The 14,995-nt window shown below is 43.8% G+C and overlaps 1 protein-coding gene across 2 annotated transcripts in view; it reads right to left on the reverse strand.

Moving 5' to 3' along the window:
* Window positions 1-14,042, reverse strand: part of Wwtr1 (WW domain containing transcription regulator 1) — a 122,094-nt gene extending 108,052 nt beyond the window's left edge. Inside the window, exons 1-2 of one of the 2 annotated variants that reach the window (XM_051176979.1) lie at window positions 13,691-14,042; window positions 12,841-13,275 (exon numbers count right to left, since the gene is read on the reverse strand). In XM_051176979.1, the coding sequence (XP_051032936.1) occupies window positions 12,841-13,275; window positions 13,691-13,857 (602 nt within the window). In that variant the 5' untranslated portion in view covers window positions 13,858-14,042. Of the gene's footprint in view, window positions 1-12,840; window positions 13,276-13,583 lie in introns of both variants that reach the window. The other variant, XM_051176980.1, reaches the window with a different exon arrangement.
* Window positions 14,043-14,995: the final 953 nt, after the last annotated feature.

Consider the following 14,995-nt stretch of genomic DNA (forward strand, 5'->3'; position numbering starts at 1 on the left):
GCCAAAGCCTGCAGGCTGGAAAAGGGCAGCCAGGGTCAGGCACTGCGACCAAGTTAAACATTCTGTCTTGATTTCTTGAGTAAAAAGAGGATAAAGTCAGTCATACCATTCTTGGGGTGATTAAATATGTAAAGTATTTTAAAAAAAAAAAAGTGTGTAAAGACACAGTGGCTCCCACCTTTAATACCAGAACTCAGGAGGCAGACACAAGATTTCTGTGGGTTCTAGGCCAGCCGGAGCTACATGGTGAAATGCTGTCTAAACAAGTTTTTTGTTTGGTTGGTTTTTTGGTTTTTAATAAATAAATAAGTGCATAGCATAGAGAGGGGCTTCTGCTTGATAAACCAATATACAGGTGTATCAGGAACTAGATGACCGCTGGGCCTGAACATGGTGAGAGAAGCAAGGGAAAGCCTCACTGTCTCCCATCAAAACATCCCGTTTTAGTCTCTAGTCCAGTTATTCATTCCTGGGTTCTAGAAAGAATAAGACTGGCCTTCGAGGGTAGACCTTCTGAGAGAAAAAGAGCAACAAACAGAATAATGATTATTCCTTACTAAAGTCCATCCATCATGAATACTTGGACATGTATGTACACATGCACACAAGCAGACGTTTGAAAAAGAAAGAACTAAAAACAAATAAGTGTAAACTATCATGCAAATACAATGTATATTTAGCAACTAAACTCGTTGAGTCTCTTGTCTTTGGATATTCAAACTCCCCCTTAAAAAAAATGATGAAGGGGTCGAGGAGGCTCAGTGGGCAAAAGTATTCTTGGGTCAGTCTATATGATCTTCAAGGATCATGTTAGGAATAAGCATCTCAAGGTAATCTCTACATGAAAATAGTAATAATGAATGTTATTTAGAAAGGGGTATTCCCAGGAGTATAGCCTCTCCTGGGTTTACCTGACTAAATTCTCTTTCAAGTTAATTTATGGGTGATGGTAGTCCAGTGAGAATGAACTTGAGTCTATGTTTAATATAAAAGACTGCCTAGCTTCTTACACACATACACACACATACATATATTCACTACTGACAAAGTTAACCTAACCTGCTTAATAATTACAGAAAAGATCCCAAATTCCCATTTACTTTAACAGCCTCGGGGGGGGGGGGGAATCTCTTGAAACAAAAATAGCCTTCTCCAGCTCTGCTGGGAAAGTTTCAATCAAGAACTTGAGAAAGCAGCAGTGTTAGTGTGGTAAATTTCCACCAAACAGAGCTGGAAAATAATCTGGGAATAGATGTGGACAGTGTGTTATTCACAGCAACGTCTTCTTTCTTAGACCTTCATTGTTCTGTCTGAGGAAGTCTTAGAATGTAGGTGTTTCCAGTCCAAGAATAGTAGAATATATTACAGACTGAAGTCTACTGTATATACACCCACTATGCTAAGCACAGTGGGACACAAAATAAGCTCAACAAATATCAACTGGAAAATTATCAAATGATCAAAAGAGAAGAAGTGAAAAACCAGTTGTATTTAAAGCTGGGTACTCAAGAAATACAAAGTGGTCAACATTTGATTGTTATCCAAATAAAAGAATGAAAATAAAGCATAAGTACCTTCCATCAGGACAGACAAAGGGAGTTTACTGTGACCAAACTCAACTGCAAATGAAACTTGTACTATTGCATCAAATCCAAATGTGTCCATTTCCACCTCTGACCACCCAGTGACAATATGATGACTTCAAAGTACTGGAAAGGTGGCTTAGTGGTTAAAAGATCTTATAGATGACCTGAGTTCAATTCCCAGCACCCACATGAAGCAGTTTACAAACCAATTATAACTGCAGCTTCAGGGATGCAATGCCTCTGGCCTCTTCCTTGGGCACTGCAGTCACACACACACAGAGTTAAAACATTCAACATCAACACTGTATTTCCTTGCCATCAGTGTGCATGAAGCTAAAGCTAACACAACACCTGGTCCATATTTTCAGATGCCAAGTCAGGGAAATGAATTAAGCCCATGCTATTGACAATAAGCATTACACAACATTTTAATGGCCAAATATTTCATGGTACAGATTAAATTACTAGGGGGATTTGGAAGAGATGGAAAGACTTTCTACTTGTTTGGTCCACTAGGGTATTAGAGAGGAGAGGGAGTTGACTAAGCCTTAAAAAGACAAGCACAGAGGCAGAGGACATCCCATGCGAGGAGAGAAATGCGCGGCTCTTGCTCGTGACATCCCTGTGCAGAAAATGGAGCAAAAGCTGGGGAAACAGGCACCATTTACATAGCCCCCTCCAAGCCTGTCTTGTAACATAAAAACCCACTCCCCTATGCATATACAGATAGACGGAGATAAGATACTTGGCTGGGAAGAGAGAGCCTCAAGCTCCTGAGCACAGTGAGTTCCCTGGCATCTGGACTCAAAGGGTTCATATGAAGGGCAATGGCATTCACATAATACTCACTCTTGACTTCAGATTTTAACCAAAAGAGACTGGAGGAGTCTGATCCCCATATCTGCTTCCCTAACTCTCTGAACCTTTACTTTTCTCTTTCCACCCTTCTTGGTATAAGTTTAAAAAAAAAAAAAAAATCAATGCCACAAGTCTGTACATTTAAATTCAGCCCACATGACATTCCCTTCGCATTTAATTACTTCCATACAATTTACATCCGCTAGTCACGCTAGACCCCAGAGTATTAAACATGCTCCTTGACAAAGACACTCTTGTCTGATAATAACCCCATAATCAAAGTTCAGGAATTATGAGTAAGGCCCAGTTGGCTGATGGGTGAAACAAACAGGTTTTTTAAAATTCATCCAAGCAGGCTCCAGACAAGAAGCGAACCAAAGCTGGCCACTCTAGCATCGTGCTAAGAACAAAGCCAGCCAATACCGCAAAAGGGGCAGTCTTGGCTTGCAATCTCCTGCTTCATGGAACTTGTCAGAAAAAGCCAGCACACAATGGTACCTAAAGACACATGGCCACGGTTCTGTTTTCAAGACTTTTAGGTCTGGACAACAAGCTGGTGTTTAACTGGTTTTTAAAGACGCAAATCATTCTTCAAGGAAGCTCTTTTAGGCCACAGCAAACCCAGGCAACAATGATCTATCCTGTAACAAAGGCTATCTACAAAGTACCTCAAGACTTTTACAAGTATTTCTATTTCCACACACTTGTTCAACCTTATCTTCCCCGCCTTTCCCAAAAATTTAGCTTTGAAGCTTCATGGCAGCACAAGGCTCCTAATACAGCTAACTGGGTCTCCCTCCCTCACAGCCCACTTCTCACAAGAATCATGCCACTTTTCCTACAAAACCCCTTAAGGTCATTTTAAAAATCAACCATTTATAACTTCATGCAATCTCTCCTCGTGCTCAAAGCCCATTCAGACGGCCAAGTGCAGACAACCTGAACTGTTTCTCACGTTCACTGTCACATGTCACCTGACTCATTCAAGTTTCTATAGCTTGCACCCAGCTCTTCTTCACAACCTGCCGCTTTGTCTATAGTTAAAGGTTAGAAGCCACCACTTTTACCACTGTGAACTTAGAAATTGACAGATAACATGTAAGGACTAGGGCATTATACAGGCCTGCCCCTGTCACCTGGCAGAATGTACTCATGCAGTACTCTGGTCAGCCCAGGGTTCCATGGTTACATGTTCTGCATGCAGGAGCAAAGGACCCTTTAAAAGACCCCCACCCACTTACACTCTCACGCTGTTTCCCTGGGGCAGACAGGACTTCTCCTTCTTCTCTTCTGCACCCCACCCCTCTGTCTCTGTGTCTCTTTACCTCTTTTCTCTTTCCTTTCCTCCAACACCCTTCCCTCCCTCCCCTCCCTCACCCCCGCCTTTCTAATAAAACTTCTCACTTAAGCTCTGTCTGCCCGGCCTGTTTGTCCCCTGCCTCGGTTACCCTAGGCACCACGAAATCCACCAAGGTCCACCACGCACTTTATCATAACATGGCAGCTTTTGCTTCTAGCCAAAGAACTACTTTTGGTCTAATAATGTTATTCTAATAAAAAGCAACTCTGAGCCAGACATGGTAGCACACAGCTTTAATCTCAGCATTCAGGAGCTCTGTGAGTTCAAGGTCAGCCTGGTTTACACAGTGAGTTCCAGCCAAGCTATGTAAAGAGTCTCTTGTCTTTAAAAAAAAAAAAAAAAAAAAAAAAAAAAACAAAAAAAAAAAAAAAGCCTCTGAGAGCAAGCAAGATGTGCTCGCTCCCAAGCCCCAGGATCTGAATTTGATCCACTTACATGTCTTTAATCTCAGCAATCGGGAGGCAGGTGAATTCCATGAATTTGAAATTAGCCTTTTCTATATAGTGAGTTCTAGGCCAGCAAAAATAATACAGTGAGACCCGGGAAGGGGGTATATATCAGATTTTATGAGCTAACTGGGGGCTGTTGGGGATGGAATCAAGGAACTAGGAAAAGGAGAGAGTACCAGGACAGAGTACAGGGAGAGATGGCTGGAATTGGGTGGGTAGTCAGGGGATGGTGTGGAAACCTAGTGCAATGGAAACTTCTAACATCTATGAAGATGATTCTAATGAGGGCTCCTAGCAACAGGGGTGTATAGAGTCTTAACTGACCATCGCTTGTAGCCAGGTAAAGCTTCCAATGGTGGGACTCAGTTGCATTCAAGGGAGTTGTTGGCCAACAAGAGGGTACCGTGGAAACCTGAAAACAACCTAGGCTGTTGCTAAGACAAAGCTTTTCTCTCTGTAACTGACTGGGGGGGCAGGGGGTGGGGGGGATTTCTGAGAACAATACTCACACAACTCATTGAACAAAGAGAAGCTGAGCCAGTGCCTAGGGCCTTCACCCCTACATTCCTACATTCTAGTCCCTTTGGTGTGAGAAGGTACTCTGCAGGCTAATGAAAGAGAAGCATGGACACCAATCCAGCCATAAAACCTTTGATCTACAATCTGTTCTGCCTGCAAAATATGCTAGGTCAATGGTGGCACAGACCTTGTGTAAGCAACCAACGTCTGATTTGACTTAAGGCCCATTCCACTAGAAGACACTCTTACACACACTGCTTGGGTAACTAAGAAGCAGAGACTGACATCCCTGAGACCTAGGGTAAAACCAAACACTAATGGTCTTTAAAAAAATAATAAAATGATTCCTAATGATATTCTGCAATATTCATAGATCAATGCCTTATCCAGCCATCATCAAAGAGGCTTCCTCCGGCAGCAGATAGCAACAGAAGCAGAAATGCACAACCAGGCATTATTCAAGACAGAGTCTAATTGGAGGTCTCCATCATATCCCTCCTACATTGCCCAGGATTGTAAGAGTTGCAGGAGAAGGAGGACACCAGGAGAACAAGGCCCTCTGAATCAACTAAGCAAGGCACACATGAACTCACAGAAACTGAAGCAGAAAGCACAGTGCCTACTGCGTGGGTCTGTACCAGATCCTCTATGTATACATTGTAGCTACTGCTATTATTATGGGACTCCTGAGGGTCTCTGACTCTTGTGCCTACTCTTGGGACCCTTGCAACTTCCTCTAGTTGCTCTGACCAATTTTGATATAGTAGTTTTTACTTAGTCTTACTGTACTTTATTTTGTTGTGTTTGGTTATCTCTTAGAAGACTGATCATTTCCAATGAGAGACAGACAGAAAGGGAGTGGATACGGAGGGGAGGGAAGAGGAAGGGAGTAGAGGAAGAGAAAATATAATCAGGATGTATTGAATGAGAAAAGAATCTGTTTTCAATAAAAATAAATTATAAAAGGACTTTTCATCAAAATTTAAATATAAGCTTCTAAATGAATTTAAAAATCTGATTTTTCTTTAGTGTAACAATGAGTTGGTACATACACAAAATATTTTTGTCTCTGAATATGTGTACATGTACATTATTATATAACATGTACAGTTACATCCAGGGGCTGGCAAGATGGCTCAGCAGGACACACCACCACTGGTGACAATCTGAGTTCAATCCCTGGGACCCACATGGTAAAAGAGAAAACGAATTCCTGAAATTAGTCCTGACTTTTGAACCACACTGTGGCACAGGCAAGGTGTGCTATGAACAAAATAAATGTATTAAAAACTCATTTGTGAGCTGGGTGTTGATGGTGCCTGGCACTCGGGAGGCAGAGGCAGGCGATCTCTGTGAGTTTGACACCAGCCTGGTCTACAAGAGTGAATTCCAGGACAGACTCCAAAGCAATACTGAGAAACCGTGTCTGGGGGGTGGGGAGGTGAACCCCTCCATCATGACTCCTTGTTTTCAGGCATGCACTGACAATGCTCTTCAATTGTCCTGCATCCCCCTGTTCGCCTATGAGGTGAAGCTGATTATCTGATGCATGTGCAGCTGTGAAGAGGTCCTTTAGAGATCTTTAACCAATTAACTATTACCGGCCAATTACCAGGTAAAACCACAAGCACTGGGGTTAACACCTGACTCACATCACTAGTGCTAATAATTACAAAGACTGCAATACTACGTAACCTACTCTAACACCTGTCGAACTCAGGCTAAAGCTTCACAGAAAGTCGTCTGTATGACACTGGAACCCACTTTTCCATAATGAACAAACACACTACTTACTCTTACTATTAAAGAGCCCTTTAATCATCACGGATTTAGTAGTAACTAAATTCAAGCAGCAGAGATATATGTTGTGTACTGAAGGGCCCACAGGAACCTCCTTTAGAGCTGCTTTTATCAAGCCAGAGCTCACCCTCATCATCTTCACATGCAAAATGTGGAAACTGGTAGATCAGTAACTGAAGCTGAATTTGTTTTACACCACCAATGGAATAACTTTGTTTGTTTATTTTGTTTTGTTTTTGAGACAGGGTTTCTCTGTGGCTTTGGAAGCTGTCCTGGGAACTAGCTCTTATAGACCAGGCTGGCCTCGAACACGCAGAGATCCACCCGCCTCTGCCACCAAGTGCTGGGATTAAGGGCGCATGCCACCACAGCTAGGCTTGGAATAACTTTTTTAAAGTTTTAAAGACTAAGAAAAAAGATTACAAGCTTAACTTCCTAGTGGTTTCTCCTCACTTGACATCTAGCTCTCATTTCTTTGTTTTTACACAATGTAAATGTGTGACTGGATTTTATGATAAACTGCACAAATTAACCAAATATACATTTGATGATATAATTTTAAAAACCCATATTTTCTCAAAGCTTCATATACATGGGCTTATATTTCACACACTATATAGAACAAAAGACCCATCAAGACTGACCATGAGCCGAGAATGGAGACCAGGACAAATGATTGTCACATCAATCCTTGAATTCAAATCTTATTTTGTTTCATTGTTTTTTTAGATTTATTTTTGGTTTTTTGTTTTTGGTTTTTTTTTTTTGTTTTTTGTTTTTTTTTTTTTTGTGCTTTGCCTGCATGTGTGTCTGTCTGGTTCCCAAGGAGGCAGTGAGCCCCCATGCCGGTGCTAGGTATTGAACATGCGGCCTTTCCAAAGACAGCAAGTGCTCTGACTGACTGACCCAACTCTCCAGGCCCCAAATTCAAATCTTGCAACTTAGTATAAAACACTGATTTCAGTTTTCATCTTAGTGGAGTGCTTAAGCAAATGTATGGTCTCTCTACAAAGCATTAGACCTAGAAAGTAAGAGGATTCCTCGTCAGAGCCACTAGAGATTATTATAAGAGTATTTGCAGGGCTGTAAGAGAACATGTTGCCTACACCTACCTGAAACCTTTATTTTTCTCTTTTCTAAAACTGAAGTACTGAATTAACACATGATCTAGTGCCTCAGGCCCCAGGCTTTGCCATAGCCCAATAAAGAGAATGGGCTCAGTGGGGAATGTTCCCTGAACACATCTAGGTTCTCAAAGTGCTAACCATTTCTCCTTGACACAACACACTCTTTCCTGGCTTCCGGGCTATCTTTTTTTATAGTTTCCTTCTGCCTTTCTGACTCTTCTCCTTCCAGTCCTTCACAGGATGTCTAAAGACTTCTCTGTCTAAAGCCCTGTGAGACCTCATCCACAGGCAAATTCAAATCTTGACACAATACACCAATTATATAACACAATGGTAGAGCCCAGAAGGAATGGACAGGGCACAGAATGTGTCCTTTCTAGATAACAAGGACAAATAATACATAAATGTATTAAGTTACTTAGATATACTAGAATAAAATCATCTTAGAAAGTCATGATCCGTCTTCCCTGAGTATTTAAAGGAAGTCACCAGTTGCTAGAGGGTGGAGCTCATGAGGGCCAGTCTGTCCCTGAGAGGATACTTAGAGTTAATGGTTGCTAGAGAGGGAGAGCCATTTTCTTAAGTAATGTCACCACTAGGAAGGTCCTCATGCCCTATAAATTACCCTTTCCATGTTCATGTAAGCAACCCCAATTAAATTCACTGGGCCTCAAAAAGAAAAAGACATGAAAGCAGATGAGAGATGGGCTGGGGAAGAGGATGAGGATCAGGGGAATGGAAGTCAGGAGAGACAACGGAGAGTAAATATGACAAAACATGGCAGTCATGCATGAAAATGTCATACGGAAAACTACTCTTACACGGAATTAATATCTAGTAATTGAGTGAGAAATAAAAGTGTTCCCTCAGAAAGAAAGAAAGATTATGATTATGGTCAGAAACGCAGCATGGTCACTCGAAGCTATAATCCAAATTCTCAGGGACTGAATGGGATCATTATAGATCTGAGGCCAACCTGGGCTACAGAGTGAGACCATGTCTTAAAAAACATCATGGTCAAAATATGAAAGGGGATGTAAATTTAATCAAGGAAGAGTAAGAAAAAACTCCATTTCATTGTGGGTGGGTTGGCAATATTAGCTCTTATTATAATGTCAGACACAAGTGCTAGTTTAAAATTCAATTTAAGCAGGCGAAGAGGTAAACACCTTTAGTCCCAGCTCTCAGAGCAGAAATAGGTGGATCCCTGAGTTCAAAGCCAGCCTGGTCTACACAGGCTGAGTTCTCAGCCAGCAAAGGCTGTATAAAGAAAGACCCTGTTTCAACAAACAAAAGCATTTTCAAAAATCCAATTCTGGCTAATATATAAGGAAGTTAATCATTTTCTAGAATTAAAATCATAGAAATGTGGACTGTGGATTTTCAACTCTAAGAATTATGAAGGGTTATAGAAAGGGTTCAATGGTTTAGAGTACTTACTACTCTTCCAAAAGACCCAAGTTCAGTTCCTAACTCTCACAGGTCACAACGGTCTCTAACTCCAGCCCCAAGTTACCTGACACCATGTTCTGACCTCTGAGAACCAGCACACATACAGCAGTCACACAGACACATACAATAAAAAAAAAAAAAAAAAGTAACAATATACCTTAAAGAGAAAGAATTTATTAGTACAATGGTATACCACTTCAATCACAGCAATAAGGAGACAGAGGCAGGCGGAGCTCTGTGAGTTCAAGACTAGCCTGACCTACAGAACAAATTCCAAGATAGCCAAGGCTACACAGTGATATCTTGTCTCACCATTTAGTCAAAGCACACACACACACACACACACACACACACAAAAAAAAAAAAAATCTTAGAGTTATAGGTTCCTGGCTCTAATAATGTGGACAGGCCCTGTAAGAACCAGCAGCCAGCCAAATGTCACTGACCTACAGAATGGGACATTCTACCAAAAGTGACAAAAATGGCTGGGCTTGCACACAGCTGATAGAGCACCTGCCTAGCATGCATGAAACCAACCACGGGTTCAACAACACAAACTAGGCATGGTCACACATGCCTGAAATCCCAGCAGTACTCAGGGAGTAAAGGCTGGAATACCAATCACAAGTTTAAGGGAATTCTCAGCCTTTGAAAACAGCTTGGGATACATGAGATCCTGACTTTTGAGAAGAAAAAAACAAAAAACAAAAAACAAAGATGACTATCAGGCAAGCAACATGTAAACAACAAACTCAGAAAAAAAAAAAAAAAAAAAAGACAAGCCAGGCAGATGCTGTCACATGCCTTTAATCCCAGCACTCCGGAGGCAGAAGCAGGAGAATCTCTGGAGTTCAAGGCCAGCCTGGTCTACAGAGCTAGTTCCAGGAAGGCTAGAGCTGTTACACAGAGAAACCCTGTCTTGAAAACAAACAAACAAACAAACAAAACAGAAAACTAGTGTAAGGAGGAAACAATGTTCTCCATATCTTATCAGAGTCTTCCACTGAGGGTTAATGAAGGTACATAAATTAAATACAGATACAATTTTTAAAAGTTTAAAGGTTCTTAGCTATGAGCACTGAGGAGTCTAAGGAAACCACTGTTTTTTAACCACAGACGTCTGTACTACTACATTTGTTACCAAATATGTAGATGTTTCATTTTAAAACTATATTTTAACATATATTTCAGAAAAGGCAAAGCAGCAAGGTGTGCCTTTAATTCTAGCACTCAGGAGGCAGTGGCAGGCAACTATATCATATGACCTGGTCTTTAAAAAAAAGTAAAATACTATAATTAATAAAGATCATTGTCAGGCGGTGATGGTGGTGCACACCTTTAGTCCCAGAATTTTAGAGGGTGAGGCAGGCAGATTTCTATGAGTTCGAGGCCAGCCTAGTCTACAGAGCAAGTGCCAGGACAGGATCCTAAGCTACACAGAGAAACCCTGTCTTGGAAAACAAATAAACAAAAAAAATAAATAAAATAAATAAATATATGTACTATATGTATTTATATATATAATTAATAAGAATGGTCAATATTAATGTATATAAGAGTGGGAAAGTTTTCTCTAGCAGAATTGTTATTTTTCTACAATAACATTTGACATATTGAAACATTGAAAAAGCTGGCTAAAGGTCATCATTTTCTTTATGATTCTATTTTATGGTTCATGCACAAAAACCATGCATTCCATTATAATCAGAAATTTAAAGATAAATGATAACCTCAGTAGGGGAGCTAAAGAGATGGCTCAGTCATTAAGAGTGCTTGATGTTCTCCCAGGAACACTGGGGCTCCCAGCATGTATGTTGGGCTGCCCATAACTGAATCTGAAAACTCTGACCTCCCCAGGCACTGGTAAAAATAAGCTAAAAAATAGCCCTGGGTGGGTTCAGTACCAATAAGCCAAGCTGCACTTGGGTGTACCCAGACTCTTCAGAGGAATCACCAGGTTTCAGCTTTACCTCTCTATCCAGTACCTTAAAGGTAGCCACACCAGAGAAAAAGGTGTGAATACTCAAAAAGCAGCCTTTAAGAACAAACAGAAAGGGCTTTCCCCAACATTCAGAGGCACAGGAAGCCAGGGATACAAAGTGAGACCCTGCTTAAAAAAAAAAAAAAAAAAAAAAAATAGCAGAAAATGATGATGTCATCATACACCTAGGAATAATCTAGCTTACCTAAGAAAATGGCAAAAGATGGCTAAAAGCTTCTTAGAGATCTAGGCTCCACTCCCATAAAGTCATTATTCAGCTGTGTTAGTGACATAAGTAAAAAGAGGGTTTTTAAAAGGAAAAAGAACACCTCCTTCAAAACACATGGAGACATCCTTTCTGTCAGAGCCCACTGCCAAATAATGTGGCTTCTTCCAAATCACATCTTCAGCCTCCTCTAGCCAAAAAAAAATACTACAACAACAAAAGCCACTAAAACCTTCAAACTGGTCTTTGTCAATTCTAAGTACCTTTGGTTTCTGATTGATAACAGCCCTGGGTCCCCATAGTCAAGAATAGGATTCTTCTGCCAGATCCACCTACAGATGATAAGGCTGAGTCCATGTTAGCAAAAATCCTGGTGATGTACAGTTGCATTTACCTAAGTGAATTTAATACATCATGATATTTTGAACATTGTGCACTTTGTAAACTTAGAAAAATGCCCATAATAAACTCATCTGCCACCATATGCTCATTCTTAGGGCCTCAACAATCAAAAGTATCAAAGATGCCAAAGAGGAGTTTGGTTAACCTTTTAAAATAGTGCATGCTATCTTACACCTGAACCCTTGAAACAAGGCTACTTCGGCAAAGAAATACAGCTCTACAATGCACCTCAAGACATGTCCCTGGGCATTTTCCCTTTTGGCAATGAAGAATTGCCAAGTTGAAGTGATTCTTCTACACCAAGTGGTTCAGCGTTCAGCTACCACCTCTGCGTAGGCCTTTGCTAGCTTGACCCCATGACCTCACTGGTTCTGATAACAATTCCAGTTCCAGTCTGTTTTTTCCTCAGGAATGCCAATCTCCACTAGCATTTGAAAATACATTTTTCCTGTACACCCTAATCCAAAAACTGAATCTAATGTAAAATTCACTAAGTCAAAAAGCTAGACCAATGAGACACAAACGGCGACAATGAACACTCCTAATGTGATGGTATTATAGGTTACCAAGTGTAACATAATAAGACTCCTGACCCAATTTCCACACAATTTGTTGGTCCAACCCATAACTACTTTACAATGCAGTTGGTAATTACATCACTGTGCTGTGTGGTCATTACATCACCAGCTGGGAGAGGTAAACCCACTAGGCACTGGGCTCTTTTCCGGCTTGCTTTTCCTGAGTGGTTGCAGCACCCAGACGACCTACTCATGGCAGACCCACTGCTTCCAAGGTCTCCCAAAGTTCCAGTTATCTTACGCTAATAGACTTGGCCTGACCTAAGTAAGATAAGGGAGAGAGTTAAGGGCCTAAGACCCCAAAAGCTGCTCTCTGCTTCTAGTCAAGTCCAACTCCCAGAGACTTACTCCCTAGTTTTCCAACTTTGCAGGTCTCTGAAGAACCTTGGAAGAGTCTCAATCAATCTCTCTGTCTCTCAAACACACGCGCACGTACACACCACGAACGCCATTGCGTCCTGGGCATCACAGTTGTGCCCCTCTTGGCTGCCGGGTGACTTACTTGAGGAAGTATCTCTGACCAGTGGCCGTGAAGGTCATCTCCCACCCGGGGGGCAGTGGCAGCTCGTCGGTCACGTCATAGGACTGCTGACGGAGATGCGCGTGCTGTTGTGCAGGGCCTCCAGCGGCGCCCGCACCAGTGCCTAGCTGCAGGGATGCGGGCGACGAGTGCGAGCGGACGTGCTGCGCCCCGCCTGCCAGTCGGGGGCCTGGGTGACCGCCCGATGAGTCGGTGCTGGACTGGCGCGAGTGCGATCCAGAATCGGGCTCCTTGAAGAAGGACTCCGGCAGGATCTTTTTCCGCCAAGAGCTGGGCTTGGGGTTCATGACAGAGTTGAAGAGGGCTTCGAGGTCCGTGTCGAGGTCCTGCGTGACGTGGATGACTTGCTGCCCTGGCGGCGGGAGCCCAGGGGGCACCGAGGACGGATTCATCTTTCTGCAAAGGAAAAGGAAGATCGGCTCAGCCTTTTAGTTCAAGTCAGAAAGGGTCCCGGGGAAGGGCAGAAAAAACGCAGTTAGGTACCGGTGGGGGGAGGGGGCGCCCCTGGCCTCAGAGATTATGCAACTTTCCCGCAGCCAAGAAGCTCCCCTGAGCAGGCAGCGGTGGGAGGAGGTGGAGAGGGTGACTGCATCAGGCCCGGTCGCAACCTCTCCCGAACCACACCACCGCCGATCCCAGGCTCCGGGACCGCGGACGCCGAAGAGCCTAGCTCCCAGGAGGGTGCGGGGCGCGGCGGGCGCTACCTGGGCACGCGGGGAAGCCGAACCTGGGAGCCTCCCGAGCTAGCGAGCTAGAACCCGGCTGGCAGATCCTGAGCGGATTCCCAGAAGCCAAAAGTTTGCACTCTTACATCCCCGGAGCTGGCCCCGGGCGCTCGCACTGCGCGAGGAGGCGACGGAGAAGAAGCAGATGAGCGCAGCCGCCAAGGCTCCCGGACTGTCCCATAAACAAAGTTTGCAGCAAACTCCCACCCCTAGGAAAGAGGCGGGCCGAAAGTGGAGCTTTTGAATTATGCATGACCTCCTGGCCGGAGCCAGCCTGCCCCTCCTCTTCCTCCTCCTCCCACCCCGGTCGGGCCGGCGGGGGTGGGCTGGGCACTTCGCAGCTCGAGAGAGACGGTGCCCCCGCCCCGCCGCGCCGACCTCTCCCGCCGAGCGCTCTATCTGCATTCCTTTGAGTTTACCACTGACTTGGGGCGGGATCAAAGAGAAAATGGCTCAAGCCTGTTAAATCAAGGGGTTATGAACAAAATCCAAGCCTGAGGATAACGGAGGGCATGTAGTCGTTGTTGAGGGACCAGGGGCCAGAAAGGGTAGGTCCAGGGCGCTGTGCCCTGCCTTAAGGGGAGCGTCCCTGCACCCAGATCGCGGCACGGGGCGTGGATCTCCCTGAGGTCGGGCCGGGGCGCACCCTGGCGCAGGGAGACACCCGCGAGGCCAGACTTTCCACGGAAGGCTGGTTAGCGCTTGTGACCATATTTGGTCTGGTGAGGAGGCAACTTGGCGGTTTAGCTTTCAATTGTCTGCAAGAGCGTAGACGGTGTCCAAAAAGTGCCGCAGTTACTGAAGATGCGGCTTCGCCAAATAGTCGGTTGTAAACTACCCACCATCAAGCATTTCATCAATAGTTTCCTCTACGGGGTGAATCCAGGATACTAGGGGTTGAAAAGAAAAAAAAAAAAAAAAGACAAAGCTGAATTCTAGAAGAGCCAAGCAATTGCGCCCCCTTCCCTCCTCCCGAGGCGTCTGAGAGGGTAGTGGGAGGATTGGAATGTCCCTGAGTCCCTCCAGGGAGCCTGGAACTGGGATGGGACCGGGGCAGGTGGCTAGGATAGAGGGTGTGTCAGTGACCCGGAAAAAGCCAACCATCCTCCCCACCGACTGGACCTAGGCCAGAGGTGGAGACCCCGGCTTGCCTTTGGAAAAAGTTCAGGCCTGGAAAGACAGCTGCCGGGAAGAGGGAGGAGGCCTTGCCCTGTCTACTGCCAGCTGCTCAACTCTATTCCTTCTTTCCTTCGGCCTCTCTCCAAGAAAGGATGGCCGCGTTGTTAAGTCAAATTCCAGGAAGCTCCTACTACCCACAGATTCTAATAGATGTTTGTTAATGATAATCTAAATAAGGTAATATATGTAAAATACTTTTCTTAGCCTGGGCT

The sequence above is a fragment of the Phodopus roborovskii genome, unplaced genomic scaffold (assembly GCF_943737965.1).
Source record: "Phodopus roborovskii unplaced genomic scaffold, PHOROB, whole genome shotgun sequence".
NCBI classification, from domain to species: Eukaryota; Metazoa; Chordata; class Mammalia; order Rodentia; family Cricetidae; genus Phodopus; species Phodopus roborovskii.